The following is a 23,461-nucleotide window of genomic DNA, read 5'->3' as shown; positions in this document are numbered from 1 at the left end:
GAGCACTCAGGGGAAGAGCAGCAGTCACTGGTCTGAGGTAGGAGCAGACCCTGGAACACCACCTGGTTTAACTGCCCCCCACACTCCCAGCCATAAAAGATAAGGAATGTCCAAAGGATAATTTGCAGTGCCAGCACAGCAATATTTCCCATCTCCAATAGTTGTCACAAAGCAGCAGGGCAGTCAGAAATAGCTGAAATTCATTGGAATCCATGGAAAAAACACTTCTGGAAGTCGAGGCTGTCCTTACCAAGTTGAGAGTCCCCAGCATGACATTCAAAGTGTTCATCTCTGGCTTGACCAGCTGCTGCCGGTTTATTTTCACCTTCACACAGTAACTGAAGAGTTTTAACAGCACCTGCAAATACAGCAAAGGGATTCTCTGTGGGACCTTCACAATGAGGAGGGGAATTTGCTGAAACTAAAGTAATAGTTTAATGCAATAATACAACTGATCTCCAGACTGCTGGGATACTGTACACCCCAGATCTTTACATATATATATATATATATCTTAGCACAGCTTTGGTTTTCAGATAAGGTCAAGGCAGAAAACAATTCCTCCAGCAAGACAGAATTTAGTCTTACCAACTCCTCAGGTTCTAGACGTTTCAAATTTTGTAAGGAATTGTTACCCAAAAAGAAGAGGAGAGGGAGAGGACTGCTCCAGCTCAAGGAAGATTGTTTAAACCTGTGGACACCTGTAGAATTTTCCACCCCATAACTCCTGACCCCGGTGCCAAAGGGACACTCACAGTTAAGAGGTGCCGGCCCTGTTTGAAGTCCTTGATGCCAGTCAGTCTGTTGAGCATGCACTCCAGGCCTCCACATGGAGCCATCACCCCTGCCATCTTATACACTTCTTCTTCATCCTCCTCCTCATCTGCAGGACAGACACAGGTAGTGAGGACAGGAGCAGCCACAGTAGGACATGCTCAAGCAGTGGAAGCAGAAATGGAGAGCTGAGCAGCACACATTTCCCAGCAATTCCAGTCACTTCAGTTATTTTGAGAATTCAAAAAGAATTAAGAGCAGGGATATGAAGAAGGGCTGGGCAGAATGGTCCCTGTGCCAAGCAAGGGCTCACATCTGAAGCACAGCTTTAAAGCGCTGTTAAAATCCTCCTTCACTCGAGGTGAAGCAGGTAAATGCAGCAAAAGCAACGTCAATCAACTTTTAAGCTCACTGCTGTGAGGATAATAATGTCATTGCTCTGCAGCAAACCTCAGATTTCAAATCTAATCCCAGCTTTCAGCAGACAAATGCATTACCAGTGGTGGAGTCGAGGGACTCGATGAATTCCTCCGTTGCATCTCCCAGTAACCCCCGCATGCGGTAAATGATCCTCATGGGCTCCCCCTGCAAGAGCAGAGCTTTTTATTCATTCTGTCTCTGGGCACTTGTTCACGACCCTGGTTCTGGTTTCAGTGTGTACAAACACTCCAGCCCCAGCTCTCCCTCATGCTGTTTCACCTGATGATGGTAGCACAGGGAAATCTTTCACTCCCTCATTCTCCCCTTCTGAGATGAATTAAAAACAACAGTAGAGCCACCTGCAAAAACATCAGGAACACATCCCTTGGTCTGCCCAGCTTTTCCTGGCACTGCCAATTAATTGACAGACTGGCAATCAACAGTCTCTTCCTCCTTCACTCTCCTCCAGGTTTCCTTTAGCACCAGTGAAAGATGCAGCCAAGGAAAATGAGTTCATCTGCAGAGGAACACCTGTTTTCCATGGCAACCTCCCTCTGAGCGTATGGCACAGCGTACCTGGGAAATACAGGGAACAGGCACAGCCCAGGAAATGAAGCAGGACAGGCTAATTGGATGAAAGCTTTCAAACAGATAAAATCTCCAGTGATGGCAAATGGAAGAGAAGTAAAAGGCAACTTAATGAGCTTTCAGTAAGACAGTACATCACTGATACAGCCAAAAAGCTGTGCTTTTACCCTGAGAAAGGGACACTTTTCCAGATGCATTTCCAGCTGGAAATACTGACAGCATATCACAAAACTTTCCATTTTTAATCCATAGGTCTGAATAAAAAGCAGAAAAGAAAAATCCCAGATTTGGGAGCAGGAGACCTTGCAAGAGAAAACCTGTCAGGGATCTCACTAAGCCTAATGTGGAATAAGCAGTGCTTAATGTCACAGCAAATACATAAGCACAGGGAAAGCCCCGGGGGGAAGATCTGCTCAAAGGCCACGCTGGCGACCAGCAATTAACACCACAGGGGCCCTGGTAAAACGGCAGATGAACAAAAAAAGCCACTGAGAGACAAGGGAAACAAAAAGGGGCCTGAGGTTGCGTTTCTTGTGCGCCTGTCGCTCCCAGGGAACGGAGCTGCGGCTCCAGGAGGTGCTCACAAAGGAAGACAGATGAAAGCTGTTCATCCACAGGAATGCTGAGCAAACTCTGCCTTTCACCAGCAGAGCTGCTTCCCTCCCGGGAGAGCTGCATCCAGCCTGGCATCCCACGGGAACAGCTCCTCCAGGGGCAGCATGGGGATCATTTCCACCAGTGACTCGATCAGAATTCAAAGCAGAACTCACAGATTAACACCAGCACCTCATCTCCCTTTCCAAGTTGGTACCTTGCTAAAAAAATATCACTCTGTCACAAGGTTTGGGCTTGATTTTGCAGTACTGAAGGCTTTGTTCTTGAAATAAAGCTTAATGAGACCCATTTTATTATCATTCACTGCTAACTGGCACTTTGTTTGAATTCTTCCCACAAATGGCTTCAGGAAACAAATGGCTTCATGAGGTTTCAAAGGTGATTTGAGGCCAGGAGGAAATGAGGAATGACCAAGAAAAGCTGGGCAAATCAGTCTTGTTTTATGATCTCAAGTGCCTCTAAAAATGTATTTATAGTGGGCAAGCTTGAGCCTGATGGTCTCAGTGGGAGTTTATTTTAGTGGTCACAAGGAAAGAGGGGAAGAGCTTGTTCTGGACCACATCCACCTCTGGAACAAGCTTAGTATGACATGGTGGACTGGACCCTTAAGACAGCTGGGTCCATTTCTTCATGTTTAAAACACACAACACAAACCATGAAAAACAAAAAAAGCATGTATCTGCCAAGTGTTTGAGATCTTGATGAAAAACACGAGAGGAGAAGTGAAAATATGGAGAATCATTGGATGCTCTGTGCATAAAAATCTTGGGTTCACCCCCGAAGCACAGACTGATGGAGCAATCTGGTGTCCCTGTGTGCACACACACAAAACTTTTGTGTGCAGATGGAGTGTGAAATGTGCTCTGAAAGGCAGTGAAACGTTCAGCTCTCCCCAGGGGAACACAGGGAAGGCTGTTCCTCAGGAAGAGTCACGTGTGACACAGGACACAGCTCACCTGGGGCAGTGCTCTGCAATCACTCACGTTGCAGGGCCATGCACAATCTGTCCTAACAGAGCACCAAAAGTTGCTGAGCAGTTACACCCAAGAAATTATATGCCAGGAAATAAATCCTGACGCGTGTGATTTTGATTTTTCCCCTTTTTTTTGTTGATGTGAAGGACAAGTGCTCTGTGCTGTTAACTTGTACAAAGGTAACACACACCTCGTTTGTGGGACACCACACCTTCTTGTAGACCTCAGCCACAGGCAGATCCAGACTGATGATCTTGTTGTTCACCAAAAGCTGAAATGGAGAGAAGAACAAGTCAAGAACAAGCTCAGGTTGTTACATCACCACCCCAGCAACCACCAGCTGCCCAAAACCAGCATCCCACAGGTCTGTGCAAGAAATCCCTGCCTCAAGAAATTCTCACCTCCATCCCGCTGTCGTCCTCCAGCAGAGCCACCAGGTCACAGTCCTGACAGATCTTGTTCTTGATGTCCCTCATGAGAGGCCCGATGCCAGGCTCGTTACTGCTGTAGGGATTCCCTGGCATCCTGCCCTGCAGGAAGTCTTCCTGCTGGGGATCTTTCTCCAGAGTGACAAAGAACTCGGTGACTTCATTCTCCTCCTAAAGAGCAGCAGCAGAGACAGAGTGAATAAGTTTTTCCCATTCCTGCATTTTTATGGGAGAATGTTCCTAAACCTTCAGTTCTTTCCTCACTGGTGCATCTGCTCTGCATGCCACACTCAGAGGATGGCCAGGATCACTGAGTAACCAAATTCCTCAGGAAACCTGAACCCCCTCACATGGGATACACTGGGATACAGATCTACACCACCTAATGGTGAATCATGACTGCAGACACTGCTGCTCCTGGGAAAAAGGAACCAGATCAAGGGTTGCTAGAGGTGGCTGGTGGTGATGCTCTTCCTCTACATGAGACCCCACTGGAACACTGCACCCAGTTCTCATGACCCTCAACAAAAAGGGAAATGAACTGTTGGAGCAAGTGCAGAGGAGGCCACAGACTTGCTCAGGGGGCTGGAGCACCTCCCCTATGGAGACAGGCTGGGAGAGGTGGGGATGTTCAGCCTGGAGAGGAGAAGGTTGTGTAGAGAACCCACAACACCTTCCAGGGTGCTACAGGAAAGCCAGAGAGGGACTTTTCATCAGGAGCTGGAGTGGCAGGACAAGGGGGAATGGGTTCAAACTGAAAGAGGGGAAATTCAAGTCAGATATTGGGATTAAATTCTTTCCTCTGAGGGTGGGAGAGGGTGGGGTGCCCAGAGAAGCTGTGGCTGCCCCTGAATCCCTGGAAGTGTCCAAAGCCAGCGTGGCCAGGGCTCAGAGCATCCTGGGATCATGGAAGGCGTCGCTGCCATGGCAGAAGGTGGGACTGGACAATCTTTAAGTCGCTTCCCAAAGCATTGCAGGGCTCTGATGAGGCAGTGTGACCCTGCCCCACTCACAGGGTAGATGATGCTGCAGAGCCTCTCGAAGATGAACACTGGGGTCCTGTAGTCATCGAGGCTGTAACGCTTGGCAGTCTCTATGCACACGGCCATGAACGCCTTGGTCTCTGACTCTGTGCCTGCCAAGGAAAGGAAGCTTTAAAATGGACACTGCAGTCAATTTTATAGATTCCACTTTAGCCCAGCACAGGCAGTAAATCCTTCTGAAGCCAGTCCCACAATTTGGTGCTCTCTTCTTTTGTGAATCCACTCTGTGAAAGATGGAAGGTATTTATTTGGTAGGGTTACTAGGAAAGCCTCTGCATGGCTGGCCTGCAGTAAAATAGCCCCATAAAAATGAGGAGGCTGAGATTCCTGGAAAATAAGAGGTGACTAGGAATGCTATTCAACTACTCTGTGCCAACAGAAAATACTGGAAGCCATAAACCCCCCTGATTACAGCAGTCATTTAGAGAAGTTCTTTGTGTGGCTGTTCTGCTTTTCCATCTTGGTTGATCCCAAGGCTGGATTTATGGAACAGAGGTGGTTTCACCTGTTGTCATGTCCTCCAGCATCTCCAGCAGCATGTCCTGGGTCTCATCAATCAGCTTTGTCCTCTGCACCACCAGCTTCCTGAGGCACAGGTAGCCATTGAGCACTGTGCCCACCAGCCGGCTCTTGAAGTGCCTTTTGATGGACTCCACCTCCACGAAGGAAGAGAGAAGACCTAGAAAGCCACAGAAATCCAGGCAGGTGGGAGAGAATTTGATTTCTAAATTTCATAGCAGCAAATAGGGCACAGTATCATAAAAATGGCTTGTTCCAGCTCCCATCAGTCTGGGGTTTAAAGCTGACTCCTGTGAACTGAGTGGTTGGAGGCAAAAGCTTTGGCCTGGCTTGTAAATTGTAACATATGAAAAATAGTTTTGGAATGAGGAAAGGGCCTGTGTGCTTGATACAAAATTCTGCGCTCTTTGGCATTTTTCTGTCACAAGCTATTCCAAAAGCAGATGATTGCTCCTCTTGTAATACTTCTAAGACCTCTGATGATGTGAAATGACTTATCAGTGACATCACCAAACCGGTCACTCCTACAATAAAGTAAAGAATCAGCAAACACAAGGATTCTTTCCTATGACACACTGATCAACATGCTGCTTCTTGCAAGAAGAACTTTATGGATTCACCCACTAATGGCTGAAGAATGTGAAAGAGGATACAAAAAACAATGATCTAGTTGATGAGGTATTTCCATTTCCAACAAATTTTTGAAAAGGGTATACACCCTAGAAGATAAAAGAAAAGCTCCCATAGAATAGGGAGGTAGGAACAACAGGCAGGAATAAAGCAGCAGTGTTTACAGTGCTGCCAGGGGCTGTACTATGTAATAAAGTGAAATGATGAAGCTTGCCTGGTATGTTACCACAGTTCAGCTAAAAACTCTTTCTGACCACAAAAAAATATGGAAAAATCCATTTAGCGATTAAGTGCTAAATCAATGGCAAAAATCCAGTGCTGACAATAGCAACACAACTGAGTGAGATCTCTCTGAAACTCTGCCACAGGCTGTTAGAGAACAATGATCACCCAGCTCTAACCCTGCTGCAGGCCCACTGAATACCTGTGAGACTCTTCAGGGCATATCCCTGCTGCAAATCTGTGCTGAGTGTTGCTTCCTCCAAGGCGAGCAAACGAGCTATTTCCTGAAAATAATTAACAGCCTGTTAGGCCAAGCCCCTGCAATGTCAATAACCACTGGGGTGTCTAACACAGGGTGCAAAGAACTCAAAGCCAGGCACACAGAAAGCACAACTGCAACAGCAGGGAGGGAAGGGGAAAAGGAGAGGAAAACTGCCACAAATCCCTCTTGTTTTCTCCCTGCACCTTCCTGCCAACCACTGCTTGGCTCTAGTGCTCTCCAGGAGCACTCAGAGCCACCACTGATATGGAGAGTGTCACCTGCCTCTTTGGAGTGCAGCAGGGACCCCCAGGGAAAACTCACACCATTCTGAACACTACAAACCCAGAGTGCTGCTTCTCCAAAGGCTGTAATTCCCATTTCTCCAGCAATGGCAGCACACCTGATCCTTCCCTGTCCCTAAGGGCTCTCAGAGTCCAGCCTGGGAGCTGCACAACAGCTTCCAGCTTCCACCTGGTGCAAAGGCAGCGCAGCAATATTTACAATCCCAGAGCAGTTGATTAAAGTGCTGAGGGATTCTCCAGCTGGGGCTGAAACCCCCCGTGGCCCCCTCTGTTCAAAGTTAACAGCACTGAAGCGTGAACTTGAGAACCTCGGCTGGGTCAGCAACAGGGCACTGACCAAAGGGATGGGATTTCAAAGGGGAAAAATAGCCAAGCTAACAGGTCATTTCCTGCACACAAATCCATACCTTAGTGATGAGGCTGCCAATGTAGGGCAGAACCCCTCTGGCTGCCAGGTAGACCTTCCAGTGGGCAGGTTTGATGAGTTTCTGATACAGGGCCAGGTACTCAGCAGCACATTCACCAGCAATGCTCAGCTCATCCAGGTAGCTGTGAAAGAGGAACACAAGCTGACAACCCCTTCACAGCAACAAAAGGCATTCCAGCTTAAGGACACTGTGGAAAGGAAGAAAAAGCCTCCAGAAATCCATCCTCCCTGTTGCCCTTGCTAACACCATCACTGATATTCAATACTTGCTGGCTAAATTAGTTATTTGTCTCAAAAAGGAGTTGACTGTGCTATCAGCATGAGCTGAGATAAATTATGTCACAGCAGTTGGAAGAGAGTTCACCCTATTATTCTGCCATTGAAGAGGCAGGGGAAATGTTGGGCACACAGCTGAACAGCTGATCCTTACTTCTGGAAAAAATACAGACTGCAAGAGCTCATTGCCAGGCAGCAAACCCAGCTCTCCCAAAATCTATACCCTCCCAGCTAATTAAATTTAAAATCCAGCTCAAAAAGACCCCTGAATTGCAGGTATACAAGGGAGAGGAGTGAGAAAAGCTGCAAGAAGGGAGAGATTCTGATGGGAATTGAGGACAAACACTCGTGGAGCTGCCAGGTGTGGCAGCACAGGAATACCTGGTGAGGAGATCAAGGACCTGCTGCTTCCTGCTGGGGATGGTAGCCAGGGCCTCCACGATGGTGCAGGCAGCCTGCCTGGCAGCCTGGGTGGCAGGAGTGAACAGCACCTGGGGCAGGGGCAGGAAAAGCCAAGTCAGACCCATGGGCACAGATGAACTTTTGACAGCTCACAAGAAGGCACAACATGGGGGCTGTTGGGTGACCTGGTGGCAGTGTTTTCTTGCTCTCCCAACACTGTGACAATTCCTGCTCTGCTCAGCACCAAAGTGCTTAAACAGTGCATGCTGTGGGTGACCTGCTAGTCCACACACACAGGAAGCAAAGATTTGCTCCAGGACCCTCAGAAGTGCAGCTCATTAGCCAGGCAGGAGATCCGTGGTAATTAAAGGTTCAGAGTTTAAGAGCCCACAGACTCCCAGATAAACATTTGATGCAGGATTTCTAAGGGAGCACAGCTGCAAACCTGACTTGGAATTAGAGGCAGTGAGTGGCAGGCTCCCCAAACACCCCGCAGAGAACTGCAGCGAACCACCCACACTGTGACTGAACCCTGCCCCGGGGCTCTCCCCACCTTTACCTGTCGCAGCCAATTGTTGTGTCCCAGCTTCAGATCCAGAGGACAAGTTCTCTTCCCACGCCGACTCATGAACTGCTTCCACTTCCAGACGTATTTTTCTGACAAGTAGAGCTGGTGAAGCTCAGCTTTGCTGGGAGTTTTCCCGTTGGCATCTGCACCTGCAATATTGAGCAGAGCCCAAGAGAACTGTCAGCAGTCATGAACTGCAAACTGCCAGAGTATTTTTGTTTTCCTACTGGAACTCGCCAAACTCCAGCTGGGAACTGAGTGCTTCCCATCTCCTTCTGCTGCCATTTTCACTCCTGTGTGGAGCCATGCTCAATTCCAAGCCTCATGCAAATCCCAGAGCCTCTCTCAAGTAATTCCATCAGCTTTCCAGTTGGCTGGTATCAATTTAAATAAGCAACAAGTTTCATTTCCTACAGTCCCTGATTCTCTTCAGGCACAGAGCATTTTCTGTTTAGGGTTTGAGGCACACAGCCCAGAAAAGTCAGTGCTATAACTCTAAGGACTAAATGTGAGGATGGTATCAGATGTCAAGGAACAGAAGCCAACACAACTCCAGAGAAGCACATTCCTTATTAAATCTGGGGACACACATGTTCCTGCACAGAACTGCAGCAGGTCACAGGCACAGGGGTTACCTCTGGCAGGGAGGCACTTCTTCCAAGCTTCGTACGATGCCTTCGGGTCCCTCTTGAGCCACAGCTGAGCCTGTGCATGGATTTCATTGCTGTAAGGCTTCACAGTGGTGAGAGCATCCATAGGCACATCCTAACAAATAAAAAAGCTCTGTGATTCTTCAGAAAGCTGCAGTCTGCTCCCGGAGATCAACTCCTGAGGTGAATCACTGGGACTGGGCCGTGAAGAGGCAAATGCAGCTCTTGGACAGCAGCAGGATAATACAGTGTCTGTTAATGGTGAACTAAGAGAGATGTTGCAGTTTCTACTGAAATATCAGTAAACCCATCTCTGACATCCATGTGTGATTATCAGACAGCACATCAAAGAATAAAAATACCTTCTCTCCTGCAAATCTAATCCTAAATGAAAATCCACAGCAGTCAATCGATATATTTTAATGAGAACCATAGCTCTGTATTTAAAAATCTGAGTCAGAAGTACTTGATTCTTTCAAATTTAGGAACTTGATTCTACAAAGCTGCTGAAAGCCCAAAGCCTGCCCAAAATAACCAAGCTGTGGCTTTGAAGTAGCTCTTTCCCCATGCCTCACATCTGAGGGGAAAACCCTCAACAGTTGTGGTCAAAGTGACCAAAACCCAGTGAAAAACAGAAAGTAGTCATCTGAAATGTGCAGTGTGCAAAGACCAGAGTCACAGGGCTTGGGCTTTCCTAGGAACAGTGACCAGGTAAAGCAAGTCCTGGCTTCCTCACAAACTAGTTCCTCACTGAGATCAGCGTGCCAGACTTCAATCAGCAAATTCTCAATGTTTTGCTCAGCCTCTAGGGCAGTACCTTGTTTTTCTTGCTGGTTGGAGCAGGTGGCTTGATGAGCTTCTGGAGGATGCGCAGGCACATGAGGGTGATGTTTTCAACAACCACCGGAGTCTTGATGTTCACTGCCATCAGGAAGAGGCTGAGAGCTGAAAGCAGACAGGGGTGTTCATTATCCTCTGAGAGCTGCAGACAGGACACACCTCCACAGCTCCAGACAGCACTTGAAATGGGTTTAGAGGTGGAAATGCTGCTGCACTTGCTGGTCCTTGGGCCGGGTGTCTGCACTCACCGCAGCGCAGCCGGAGCTCCCAGCAGCTGTCCTCCTTGGAGATGGAGTCTGTCAGCAGCAGCATCTCGTACTGGAGGCTGCTCGCCTGCAACACAGAGTGCTCCAGCTGTTGGGGGTGCCCCATTCCCTTCTGCCTTCTCAGCTTTAATAAACTCAGGTTCAAAACACACAGATCTAAGTTAATTTAATACCATGCCCACTTGGGGTGATTTGACCTGCTGGAGAAGTACAAGCAAAGCCAAGACAGGGAACTGCCTGAGGAAACTTCAGGATGTACCTGTACACAAAATTTTGTGCTGTACTCTGACATTTATGTCATTTCCTATCGAAACTCAATATTTTTTCTTACAAACAGACCATAAGAGAGAAGATGCAATGATTAGAATATACTAGCAGTGCAGAGGGGCAGAAAAAAGGAACAGGAAAACAGTGGAGTCTCTCACCAAGTCTGGATTTGCCCAGTGTCCTTTCAGAGCTGCAGAAACCTTCCCAATGATTAAGTCATTCATTTGCTGTGTGGCCTCTGGATTGTCCCTGATTCCAGGAGGAAAAAGACAACACTGTTATGCTCTGCTTGTACTAAATGTCAAAAGCTCCTGGGATTTCAGCTCAGCTGGTAACAAGTGCACAGGGGGTTACACTTTGCTGGTGTACAACACAGCCGTGGCAGGGGTGGGACTCTGAGGTCCCTTCCCACCCAGACCACTTTGTGATTCTGAGGCAATTCCCCCTATGAGGCTTTCCCTTCCTGAGGGGGCTTTCCTGATGCCTTTTTGGGACTACCTAAAAATAGAGGCCAGATAAAATTAAAGGAATAAAAAGCGCTTGTATTTACTGAAGGGCCTTCAGGTACATCTCGGGCAGACAAAGCCCCCCAGGGGCTACACCCAAAAATGGACCACGGCTCATGGGTTTTCACACTTTGATAACTTTGGTCCATTTGCATATTGGGGGTTAATCCTCCAGTTCCAGCTTCAGCTAATGAAGTCATTTACTCCGAGCTTGCTCCCCCCATCTCCCTTCTGTTGAATTTCTCGGGGCCTGAGGCAGTGAGGTGTCCTGGATTGCCAGGCCTGGAGAGGAATTGTTGTGTCTGCCCAAAACGGGAGAGCAGCAGCTGACCCTGCGTGTGGAGTTTGGAGTTGTGCACTACAGAACCGCAGGGTTACAAACACACGGAACATAGAAAAGCTCAAAGCCTCAGGCACCATTCCCAAGGACGAGGCTCTCCCCAGAGAGAGCAGCTCTCACCTGGTCAGGAGGCACATGAGCTGCCGCACCTCCTCGCGCATGGCGGCCGCGCCCCGGCGCAGGTTGTAGTCAAAGAGCTCTCGGATGAGCCCCTGGGCCACCAGGATGTGGCGGATGGCCCCGTTGGTGGCCAGCGCCCGCAGCAGGGTGATGCAGTGCTCGGTGACAGCCGAGGCACAGCCGTAGCACTTGGTGGAGGAGGTGTGGCCGCAGCCCAGCACGGACAGCGCGCGGTACTGGCTGGCCGTGAAGGTGGGCAGCGCCGAGCTGCGCGAGGACTTGGTGGCCGCCTCACGCTGCTGCAGGTCATACTCCAGCAGCTCCTTCCGGGAGGCAAACACTTTCTGGGAACACAGATGAGGAACTGTGAGCCAGCACACAATGCTACGCCCCAGGCACGGGTTATTTTCACTGCACATTTTGGGGAGAAATATTTTTGAGAGCCTTTACAAACCAGCTGTGGGTCTGCTGGTGGATAAAACTAGATACTGAGAGATAAAAGAAACAATGGGAAAGATTCCACTGATTGATGAATGGAAAAAGATATTTGCTTTTACAAATAAACTTTAGGTTTGCTGATAAATTAAATTGGGTATTGAAAGATGAAAGAAACAATGGGGAAAACCCCTAAATTCTGTAAGAATTAAAAATTAAAAGGAAGGTTATACATTAGAGGGAAATCTTCAGGGTTAGGCATTCTGGGAAGTCTCTATCTCTCAAGTACCTCAGTCAATGGGGAAAGAGAGAAGGGAAACGCGGCTGGAAAATTAGGATGAAAAGGAGGCTGCATCCTCCAAAAACTGGAGAGACCCCAAGGGAATGCCCCATGGCCTCTCCCTTTATTCGAATACAGAAAAAGGACTCCTGTATCTCATTTTTGGACACAAACCTCTAATGTTTGTGGATTAATCTTCCTGACATTTTTAACCAAGTGTTTCCAAACTTGAAATCCTTCGTGGCAACAGCAGACTTGGGAAATCCATGAGGAATATCAACCTAACTCTCATTTATCACAGAATTCACAGAATGACTGGGGTGGAAGAGACCTTAAAGGTCATCGAGTCCAACCCAACCTTAAAACCTCAACTAAACTCTGGCACCCAGTGTGACATCCAGTCTGTTTTTAAACACATGCAGGGAGGGTGACTCCACCACCTCCCCAGGCAGACCATTCCAGAACTTTATCACTTTATCTTCCCTGCTGTTTCCACTACATGCAATGTAACACTGGAAATGTGACAAATCCATAGTATTAATTACTATTAATACTGGCAGAGTAAGTCAGAGTAATTTATTCTTTATAGAAAGAGCCAAATATATTTAATATGCTTAAGTATCACAGCCAAAAGGACATCCATGATGTAGCAGGTTTTCCAGAGTTTATGTGACTTGTTGAGCAAAAATAAATACATTTAATTTATAAAACGCTTCTGTAGGTCACCTTTTAGACTGGTGTGTTTTCAAACATTTGGATACCTGCAAAAATTCAATTATCTTTAATTAGCCATCTGTTCAGTCTCCTGCTCATCTGAGAAAACCAGTTTCACAAGCTAGCTGAAATTTTAGTAATTAATATATAGGCTTTAGAAATTATTACTATTTCCCTGGAAATATGCAGCTGATCACCTGCTGCTAATGGTGTCATTAAATGAAGAATGGCAACATCTTGGGGTTTTTTTCTAATAAATTTTTTCCAGCACAGCGTACCTGGATGATTTTGGAAAGTTCATCGAAGGAGTTCTTGCAGTCCCCACAGTACTCCTGGGCTAACTGCAGGATGTACCTGTTCACACTGGCTGAGGTAGAACTGATCCCTCCACTGCTGCCCGACTCATCCTGGAACAGGGGAAAGCAAAGAGGAATCACAAAGGGAGGCTCCACCCAAAAACAACAGCAGCACCCAAAAACAACAGCAGCAGAGCAGCACCCGAGGCAAGGACTGCCTCGGGCAGAGTCAAGGCCAGCTTGTCCCCAGCCCAGAGTTGTGTGCAAGCTCCACCTGGCCCACGTTACCTGGGGCTTTTCAGGGGCTGCCTCATTCACTTTGCACAGGAGGTTCTCCAGCTGCGGTCGGTGTCCCATCAGCTGGTGATACACCCTGTCAGCCTTGTCCAGCAGAGTGTTGATGTTTGTCACCGCCTACCAAGGGAAAAGGAAAGGAAACACTTATTTCATATTCACAGCTACAACCACCAAGCTCCCAAGTCTTCTCTTTTGCTTTTCTTTGGGGGGACAAATCACTAAATTGTGACCCTGCAGCCTGGTTCTGCCCTGAGAAGCACTGTGGTGACACTACTGAGCACACCCCGTGACACTGCACTGAGCACACTGATCCTTTGGGACAGGACACAGAGTGCATAGGGTTCTTCATTCATTAGCAGGGTTCTTCATTCATTAGCAGGGCTCCTCAGGTGGGATGGGAAGCAAACAGAATAACCCAAATCCATCCCCTTCTACAGCAAAGCAAAAAGATGCAGTCAGTTCTTAAGTGAGGCACTGAATTATGTCTTTTGAACAATTACTTGTCTTGAGGAGCAAGACACAAACCCAGAAGGCATCAGCCAGTGGGGAGCCTTGAAGGAGCACTGATTTTGACAGGGGACGGAGCCCTGCTGTCCCCATGATAGCCCAGAGCTCCAGAATCTCCTGCCAGCCCCACCTTCTTGCGATCCTCCTCGTTCTCGATGGGGTCCACGGCGCAGCAGGGCTTGGCGTAGAGCATGAAGTCGAAGCGGGCGTATTTACAGAAGCCACAGGCATTGCACAGGAAGGGATCCTTCTCATCGTAATTGATGGACCTGAAAGGAAGGCAGCAGCTCAAAGCCTGCAGCTCAAGGCAACTGAATGGGAACAAACTGAATGGGCTCCAGTAAAAGAGGTGAGTGACTCTTAAAACACCTCGGTGACCAGACTGCCCCGGGGAAGGGAAATACTTGAGAATCAAAACCTACAGATCAGGCAACAACAAAGTCCTTGCAGCAGTGCCACTTCTGGCTGGAAAAAGCAGGAACAGAAATTGTTCCTAACAACCCCACTTTAATGACAGTAATTCCTGGAAGAAAGTCAGGCTGGGGCACTGTGTCCTTTAGGAGAACACAGATAAAGGAACTGTTCTGGTTTGTAGGGTCTAGCCTTTGCAGTGGGACTGACTGCAGCACTTCTCACCCCAATGCAGACCAGGGCAGCAGACAGAACTGATTTATAACCCCCAGAACACCAGAAGGGATGTGGAAACCTTTCCTCACATCAGCAATCACCAGGAAATACACTAAACACCTCGAATCCCTTGAGAATTAGAGAGGAATAGGGACAACAATAAGGGGAAAGAGATATCAGATAAGGAGACAAAAGTGACAAAAGAGAAGGATTTCTAAGGCTGTAGTAGAAGTGTGAATAGCACACAGTAAATCACCCCTGAGTCTGCTCTGAATGAGGAGAGCACGACAAAAGCCATGAATAGAACTGTCTGTCCAGCCCCAGCCAGGGATCCTGGGGGAAGCCCTGCAATCCCACAGCTGAACTCCAGCCTCCAGCCCAGGCAGGCCAAAAATAACCTGCTCCGGGGAATTCTGTGGTGTGAACTTCGAGGGCTGGATGTGAAACTTCAGCTTGCTGAGAATTGTGCTCCCAGGCTCCCTTTGTTAGCCTGCATTACATTAAATCCCTGTAAGCCTGTTTTATACTTCCCCACTAATTTGATTGTGTGCTTGCATTAACCAGAATGGGGGATTTACATGGCAGGGGGTGTGGGGCACCCGGGAAGGCTCTGGGGACACACACCTACACTTGTGACACTGCTACACGCTCTGGGGACACACAGTGACACCCACAGTCCTGCAGCTGTGTCACTGGTAGATGTTCTGGGGACTCACAGTGACACTGGGGACACCCACAGACTTGCATTTGTGGCACTGCTGCATGCTCTGGGGACACTGGCGACACACAGTGACTCTGGGGACACACAGTGACCCCCTGATCTGCACTTGTGGCACTGGCAGACACTCCGGGGGCACACTCAGTGACTCTGGGGATACACTCAGTGACACGCTCAGTGACTCTGGGCACACACACACACCTGCACTTGTGGCACTGGTAGACGTTCTGGGCACACACAGTGACACACTCAGTGACTCTGGGCACACACACAGACCTGCACTTGTGGCACTGGTAGACATTCTGGGCACACACAGTGACACACTCAGTGACTCTGGGCACACACACACCTGCACTTGTGGCACTGGTAGACGTTCTGGGCACACACAGTGACACACTCAGTGACTCTGGGCACACGCAGATCTGCACTTGTGGCACTGGTAGACACTCTGGGGACACAGTGACTCTGGGGACACACTCAGTGACTCTGGGCACACACACACCTGCACTTGTGGCACTGGTAGACGTTCTGGGCACACACAGTGACACACTCAGTGACTCTGGGCACACACACACACCTGCACTTGTGGCACTGGTAGACGTTCTGGGCACACACAGTGACACACTCAGTGACTCTGGGCACACACACACCTGCACTTGTGGCACTGGTAGACGTTCTGGGCACACACAGTGACACACTCAGTGACTCTGGGCACACACACACCTGCACTTGTGGCACTGGTAGACGTTCTGGGCACACACAGTGACACACTCAGTGACTCTGGGCACACACACACCTGCACTTGTGGCACTGGTAGACGTTCTGGGCACACACAGTGACACACTCAGTGACTCTGGGCACACACACACACCTGCACTTGTGGCACTGGTAGACGTTCTGGGCACACACAGTGACACACTCAGTGACTCTGGGCACACACACACCTGCACTTGTGGCACTGGTAGACGTTCTGGGCACACACAGTGACACACTCAGTGACTCTGGGCACGCACACACCTGCACTTGTGGCACTGGTAGACGTTCTCGCCGCAGTTGCCGCACACGCCGGGGTTGGCGGGCACTGAGGCGCTGCAGCGCGGGCACTGCAGGGTCTCGGTGGACGCCTGGTAGTTCTCGTAGAAGTCGGCGAACTCGATCATCAGGTTGGAGGCCACGATGGGCAGGGGCAGATCGATCTTCACCTCCGTCTGCCCTGGGGTCAGCTGCACCTTCTTGGCCTTGTGCCAGCGTGCCGGCCTACAGGAGGGATGGGAGGGGAAGGAAGGGAAGAAAAGGAAAGGAAAGGAAAGGAAGGGAAAGGAAAGGAAGGTTTTCCAGAGGGAAGTTCCCTCCCTGCCCACGTGTGAGGAAAAGCCAAATGCAACCGTCTCGGCTCCAAATCTCCTTTAACTGGGATGAATGGAGAGCAGTTCTAGGATTCGTTTCCTTAGCTTCTGTATTGACATGATATGTAGCCAGAAATACATTTTAAGCCTTTATCCTCTTCATAGAGAGAGACTGTTTGGGATTAAAGAGCTGTTGATGCCTCATGGAAAAACTTTAATTCTACAGACATTTTCTAGGGATTTTCACCTCCATTTTTTTATTAGTAAGGACATTTGCATGAAAACAGGATATTTATTTCTTAAAGATCTCATCTGCTCCCACTGCTTATTCTCAACCTGAAGTCAGAATCCTCTCTTTGTGACATCATAATCCTCTCCACAGCAGCCACTTGTGATGTCACAGAGGATTAAGACTTCAAATAAGCAATAAGCAGCGGGCACAGATTAATCCCTAAGCCAGAGAGATCTGATTCTGGTGAGAACATCTCAAGAAGTAAGAAGGGGAAGCACATAAGCAGGACTGGCTCCAGACTGAGCAGCGTGTTGAAAAGGAGCCATTTCTGCTAGGTAAAGCAGAGCTGAGAGTGAAACCATCCAACTTCTAATTTTAATTCTACTCTACGGCTTCAAACAAACAATGTTAATGCTTTCAGCATTCCTGGACATGCTGCAAAGTCCAAATCCCTTTTGGAGTCAAACTACCCATGAAGTGCTCTTGGTATTACTACTGGTTCCCACACAATTAAGTCAGGTACTTAAAAGCGAGCCTGGACAAAATTGGAATCCACAAATTTTATAGATATTTTTCAAGCTTCAGAGGAAATCTGGATCTTTGCTTCAACAATTGTAGGGGATTCAGAACAATCCCACCCAATGTGGGCTGAGAGTGATGAGTAATAGTCTAAAGGAGGAACCTTGGGGAAAATCGAGAAGCCAAGGGAATGAACCAAATTCAGAGATTGCACACAGAACTTGATGAACATACTTGTTCTTCAGCTCCACGATGGCCTGCACGGTCCTGTTGTTGTAGTAGAGGTTGATGGTTCTCACCATCTTGGTTCGTTTCAGGTCTCCAATCTTCACTGTCACCTTGCTGATGGTGTGGCTGCCAATGAGCTTCACCACCTGCTGCGTGGTCGTGTAGCGCGTGTCCACTTTGATGGACGAGAGCTTGATGTACTGGGGAGACAAACCAAGGACACACTGCCTGTCTGAGGGCACCCCAAAACCTCAGGGGCACAGGAAACCACACCTGTAAAGGGTTAGGATCCCCACCACTGGAAAGGATTTAATAACAGCAGTTATTGCTGGTGTCATGCAGAGCAGCTGGAGGTGTGCCAGGGGAGGGTCAGGAAAAGGTTCTTCCCCCAGAGGGTGGTGGGACCCAGGGAATGGGCACGGCCCCGAGGCTGCCAGAGCTCCAGGAGCATTTGGACACCACTCCCAGGGATGCCCAGGGTGGGATTGTTGGGATGTCCTGTACAGAGCCAGGGGTTGGATTTGATCCTTGTGGGCCCTTTCCAACTCAGGATATTCCATGACTGTGATTCCAGGGTTACTTACACAGAAAGGCACCTCAGGGTTGTTGCAGACAAGGCAAGGATCACTCTCCAGGTAGTAGCCATCAAATTCCACGAGCCCAGACAATGTGCTGGAATGAGGGAACAACACTGACACATGGACCTGGGCACTTACTGCTTTAAACCCAGGCCATTCGAGCAGAATCACTTTAATTTCCCCCAGTTCCCAGTCCCAACGTGACTGTTACAATGCAAATCACACTGGAAATAACAGCTTTTAACTAAGCATTTTTACTGTAATTATCAATGGCCAAGGTGGGACCAAGAACATAACACTCAAAAGTGCAAACCTCTATTCTCCAGCTGGGCCTAAGATTTTCTAACATTTACTGACTGAAAGCAGAAGAGCTCAAGCCAAGCTCTGCTGTTAGGGCACAATGTCAGGTTTCCATCTGGCAGAAAGGATTCTGCTGCTCTCCCAAGCCCAGCAGGCACAGAGCCTCAGCAGGGCCCATCCCCACCACCATCCCTGGGTGCTCCCCCACGGCTGCAGCTCGGCTGGAAAGCCCTACAGTGACACAGATCAAAGGCAGAAGTGGCTCACTTGTAGATGTTGGAGTTGGGGTGGTTGGTGAGAATGTGGTTTTGAGTCCGGAGGATCTCCACGGCCTTTTGGGAATATTCCTTCAGCTGAAATACAACCAGGAAAAGACACTCTTCCAAACAATGCTTTTACTGCTACACAGACACAAATATCCTCATCTTGTGGTGTTCCAGGTCCCCTAGAAGAGGTACACACCACAGCCACAGGAATTTTTGTGTTTAAATCACTAGCCAGAACTTTACATTGATCCTAAAATTTGAGATTTTTGAGGTGCTGTTTGTCAGTCAATCCCTGCAAATGCCTGCCAAGATTTGTACAGCATTCCCCACTCTTTAAACATATTCATGTAAGTATCAATGGGTCTAAATTATTTGTTCTCAATCCTACTGATCCCCTAAAAGAGGTAACAACTTCCTTTGTTCAAAAATCATGGTTACAATAGATTTCTAGGAGTTGCGGTATCAAAAAGCTATAAACTGGAGCTGCCAGATCCACAAAAGCCTCCTGTGGGAAAGAGGTATTTTTCTCAATAAATAAAAAACTCACCAGCACAATTTCACCCCCAAAACAACAAAATAAAAACCCACACTTCCAAATTATTTGAAGACTCTGCTTTTTTTTAACATTAAAGTTCAAGGAACATGAAAAATTTCCACCAGAAGCTCTTCTGACAGAAAACCTGTCCCAGCTGTATCAAAAATGAGCACCTGGGATGTTGTACCTCCCTTCTGGAATGTCACTGTACCTTTTTCTCAGTCTGCTGTGTTTTCAGGGAGAAGTATCCCAGGAGATCTACAAACTGGGCAGCCTTTCTTCCATAGGCTGGGAGTTCTGGCCAGATGGACCACATGAGATCCAGCAGTAACTCCTGCTGGGACTTGTTGGAGTTCCTGTTGGGTGGATTATAGACAATCAGGGTTCTTGTGCAGAAGAAGAATGTAACCTCCAGTCCACCAAACTGGGAAACCATCATCTTGCAGAGTTCACAGAGCTAAATCCCACCATCCCTTGAACCCATCTGTTTTCCAGCACTCCAAAACAAAAGCAGCTGTCCTGTGCAACAACTGAACAGAGCTCTGAAGGAGTCCAGCCCCCTAGAGCACTCCTTTCCCCATACAATTCCCAACTTTTCACCGTGGGAGTCTGGATCTGCCTGAAATTCACTTTGCCCACAAACACCTGCTCCTGGTCATGACAGGAGTCAGATTTTGCAGGCAGAAATAAAATGCTTCTTGCAGATGACAACTGAGATTGATAATGGAAAAGTCACAGCTTCCACCTCCAGCCTCAGTAACTGGAAACCAGCGAGGGTAATTCCAGAGGGGCCCAACACCTCCAGGCTCCCGTGTCCTTCAGGGAGAGGCTCGGACGAAGCCAGCCCCCAGGCTCACCTGTAGATGTGCAGGGCCAGGCAGTGGGCCTGCCACCTCACTGAGGAGGAGTTGGATTCCAGCAGGAAGCAGCGCAGGAACTGGATGAGGGTCTCCTTGTCAGCAAACTTGTTCAGCTGGTTCACCAGGGCCGTACACAGCTGGTCCTCCTGGCTGCCTGAACCCTCACCTAGGGACACAGGGAAGGCTTTAGGGAGAAGACAAATGCAGCACCTCACAGGCAGGCCACTCTCCTATTTCAAAGAGTCAGGATAATAAATAAGTTTCACTTAACAAGAAAGTTTAACATTCCTGTCTTTTTCAAAAATATAACCCAGTACTCCTGACTAACAGGAAAAAAACTGCAGGAAAACTTGCCAGTGAGGACGTGAGAAATGTGCTACACATCCTGATAAAAAGAAAAGGACTGACCATGAGGCAATGAAAAGACTCACAGAGAACCATCTGATGGTGAAAGCCAAAGTGGTTCCTTGAAGAAAAGCCAAGAGAGAATTTATGCCCGTGACTTTTATAGGGAAGCTTAATTACTTTCCCAGGACTGTGGATATTCATTAAGCAGCAGCCCTGGCTCCAGCAGAGCTTCCAAGGCAGCCAGAGGAAACAAGTCTGAACACAATCACTGCAGAGCACAGCTAACTGGGTGTGCATCCCCAGGATTTGTTTTAATCCTCATGAGCCTTTCAGCCTCCTACAACCCAGGACAGGCAAGTTAAGTGGAAGCTGCTCCATCAGTACATTAGGTAACACCATTAGACAACTTCAAACCCACTCAAGGCAATAAACACAGCGGGTTTGGGGTGTCCTCAGCATGTGATTTCAGCCCAACTCTCACACACTGCTTCACCTTAGTCCCATCTATACATGAGAAAACTGCTCCTCTCTCCTGACTGTGGCTGTGGGTGCCCTTGCCACAAGCCATGACCTTTTCCCAACAGCAGGATTTATCATCCAGTTCTTTCTAAACAGAGTAAAAGAGGCTGTGAGGAGCAGACTTGCTCCCTAAAACCACAGGACAGGGCCTAGCTGCCCCTCACCCTCTCGCTCCTTCTCCTTTTCCTCCTTCTTGCTCTTTTTGGTGGAGGATTTGCTCTGCGCTGCCGCCTGCCCGGAGCCAGATGCTGCAGGAGCAGAGGTGGAAGAGGTGCTCGAAGCTCCAGACGATGAAGCCACAGACAGCACTTTGCTGCCACACAGAGCACAAGACAACAGCTGCAGGAGAACCGGGGACACTCCTTCGTCTACCAGGAAGCTGACTTGGAGCAGGAAATAGAGAACCGCTGTGGAGGAAAGGAGAAATGTTTGGATCACACAATCGTGGAACATCCTGAGTTGGAAAAGGACCACAGGGATTGTATCCGACCCTGGTCCTGCACACACACCCCCAGCAATCCCACCCTGGGCACCCCTGGGAGCTTTGTCCAAAGGCTCCTGGAGCTTTTACAGCCTCGGGGCTGTGCCCATTCCCTGGGGAGCCTGGGCAGTGCCCAGCACCCTCTGGGGAAGAACCTTTCCCTGGTATTCAGCCTAACCCTGCCCTGACACAGCTCCAGGCCACTAAAGCCTGAATTAAAAAAGAAAAGAAAGAAAGAAGGAAAAAAGAATTTAAAAAGCCCCAGCCTAAACCAGAAGCCTTTGTACTCAAGAACCAAACTCCCAGAACTGTCCTGTCCCTGCACCACAGAAGCCTAACATTGGGGTACACCAGGTACAGGGGCTCATCCCAAATTAATCTCTGGGACAATGGCAGCAAAAGCAAGAGAACACAGATCTCCTGTTCCTCTGAGTTATCCATTACACCATATTTTGCTCTTTAGCCAAGGACCAGATGCAATTAGGGCACTGGGATAATTAGGACTGGAAACAGTTCAGTCCTATCAAAACCCTCAGCTGTGTCTCCCCTTCTCTGCTGAGCTTCTCCATCTGAGCCACCTCGATCCAACCACGACACCACTGCTCCCCCAAACCCCGCAGAGATAGAACTCACAGTCATCCTTGATGCAGAATTTCTGCCAGTTCACTGTTCTCTGCGTGGCAATCTCTGCACAAGCCTTCAAATGTTCCATCTGCAGGCACAAAGAGATGGGATCAAAGAGCGCATCAGCATTCCTGTCACGCCAACACCACTCCAAGGCCCTTTTCCTGCTCCTGCCCTTACCAGGGAGATCAGGGTGTCGTACTGCAGGGCAGAGCCCGAGCTGGCTGTCACCACGCTGGCCCTCAGGAAGATGCCCTGCTCCTCCAGCAGCTTCTTGATGCCCCGCACGTGCGAGTCCAGGGTGTGCAGGTCCCGCAGCTGCCGGTACTTGTCCTTGGAGCCACAGATGAACAGCAGCAGCTTGCGCACCTGCCGGCGCACGAATGGCGTCTGCTGGATCATCAGGTACTGCAGAGGGAAGCCGGGGCAGAGTGAGCTCACCAGGGCCACGCTGGCCACCAAAAATGAGTGTTTTCTTCCAAAAAGTAAACAGATGGGAGAGGAGTTCACCCAGCTTTAAGGTGCTGAGAGTCCCAGGAAAAAGAAACACTGCAGAGCAACACTGCACCACTTGCTGGAAACCATCCCCTGTCATCTCCAACCTCAAATCAACACCCAACCAAGGCTAATTAAGAAATCCTAACTCATACTTGTGTAAATGTAAGATAACTCGTTATGTAAAGTAGGAAGCAAACTGAGACAAATATCTTCTTGATTTCTTTTTTAAGGCCCAAGTACCAACAGCTGAGCATGATGTTACATTTTTCCATCTCACAGCAGGTTTTCTCTCTAAGCTTTGTAGCAGTAACCACTGAGTTCCAAGAAATATTCCTCATTTTTCATGTGTTTTCCTACAGATTCCTGTTCAACAGGAATACACAAAGCCAACCTTCTTTCACCTTCTTTCAAGGGGATTAAAAATACAAGATGGAGCTGAGATCAGCTCTGCAAAAGCTCATCTCTCCCATGAAAGAAATCATTATTGGAGTTTTCTTGTGGAAATCTGCAGGTGTATCATGTTATTGCTTACCTCAGACAAAAAGTAGAACCAGGAGTGATCAAAGATGGGCGGGGGGATGCGGGAGTTTGTGTCTGCAATCTTCTTGATCTGGTAGGGCAGGCGCAGCACCATCTCTGTCAGGAGCTGGGTGTAGGCCTCAAAAACATCTGCAGCATGACCCTGGCAGCAAGAGAAATCCCTCAGGCCCTGAGCACACCCAGTGTGGTGCCATGATGAATGACAGGGTGCTTTGCTGATTTTTTTAAAAACAAGGGATTTCTGCCCCTTTGCAGCCCAAAGAATGTTCCCAGA

The 23,461-nt window shown here is 48.6% G+C and overlaps 1 protein-coding gene across 4 annotated transcripts in view; it reads right to left on the bottom strand.

Moving 5' to 3' along the window:
- UBR4 (ubiquitin protein ligase E3 component n-recognin 4) overlaps nucleotides 1–23,461 on the bottom strand; it is an 81,517-nt gene that overhangs the window by 13,441 nt on the left and 44,615 nt on the right. For all 4 annotated transcript variants that reach the window (XM_053963063.1, XM_053963065.1, XM_053963066.1 and 1 more), the window contains 29 exons: nucleotides 23,180–23,329; nucleotides 22,330–22,557; nucleotides 22,159–22,237; nucleotides 21,209–21,451; nucleotides 20,175–20,343; nucleotides 19,529–19,673; nucleotides 18,784–18,869; nucleotides 18,223–18,310; nucleotides 17,645–17,838; nucleotides 16,331–16,570; nucleotides 14,099–14,237; nucleotides 13,453–13,578; nucleotides 13,147–13,275; nucleotides 11,440–11,783; nucleotides 10,632–10,722; nucleotides 10,189–10,273; nucleotides 9,918–10,045; nucleotides 9,086–9,215; nucleotides 8,442–8,599; nucleotides 7,862–7,971; nucleotides 7,185–7,326; nucleotides 6,416–6,497; nucleotides 5,348–5,521; nucleotides 4,813–4,934; nucleotides 3,773–3,970; nucleotides 3,562–3,642; nucleotides 1,272–1,359; nucleotides 756–883; nucleotides 251–358 (listed from right to left, as the gene is read on the bottom strand). In XM_053963063.1, the coding sequence (XP_053819038.1) occupies nucleotides 251–358; nucleotides 756–883; nucleotides 1,272–1,359; nucleotides 3,562–3,642; nucleotides 3,773–3,970; nucleotides 4,813–4,934; nucleotides 5,348–5,521; nucleotides 6,416–6,497; nucleotides 7,185–7,326; nucleotides 7,862–7,971; nucleotides 8,442–8,599; nucleotides 9,086–9,215; nucleotides 9,918–10,045; nucleotides 10,189–10,273; nucleotides 10,632–10,722; nucleotides 11,440–11,783; nucleotides 13,147–13,275; nucleotides 13,453–13,578; nucleotides 14,099–14,237; nucleotides 16,331–16,570; nucleotides 17,645–17,838; nucleotides 18,223–18,310; nucleotides 18,784–18,869; nucleotides 19,529–19,673; nucleotides 20,175–20,343; nucleotides 21,209–21,451; nucleotides 22,159–22,237; nucleotides 22,330–22,557; nucleotides 23,180–23,329 (4,185 nt within the window). The remainder of the gene's footprint in view (nucleotides 1–250; nucleotides 359–755; nucleotides 884–1,271; nucleotides 1,360–3,561; nucleotides 3,643–3,772; nucleotides 3,971–4,812; nucleotides 4,935–5,347; nucleotides 5,522–6,415; nucleotides 6,498–7,184; nucleotides 7,327–7,861; nucleotides 7,972–8,441; nucleotides 8,600–9,085; nucleotides 9,216–9,917; nucleotides 10,046–10,188; nucleotides 10,274–10,631; nucleotides 10,723–11,439; nucleotides 11,784–13,146; nucleotides 13,276–13,452; nucleotides 13,579–14,098; nucleotides 14,238–16,330; nucleotides 16,571–17,644; nucleotides 17,839–18,222; nucleotides 18,311–18,783; nucleotides 18,870–19,528; nucleotides 19,674–20,174; nucleotides 20,344–21,208; nucleotides 21,452–22,158; nucleotides 22,238–22,329; nucleotides 22,558–23,179; nucleotides 23,330–23,461) is intronic.

This window comes from Vidua chalybeata, chromosome 22 (genome assembly GCF_026979565.1).
Source record: "Vidua chalybeata isolate OUT-0048 chromosome 22, bVidCha1 merged haplotype, whole genome shotgun sequence".
Classification (NCBI taxonomy): Eukaryota; Metazoa; Chordata; class Aves; order Passeriformes; family Viduidae; genus Vidua; species Vidua chalybeata.
The sequence above is the reverse complement of the archived record's forward strand: the minus strand, read 5'-3'. Positions and strand labels throughout refer to the sequence as shown.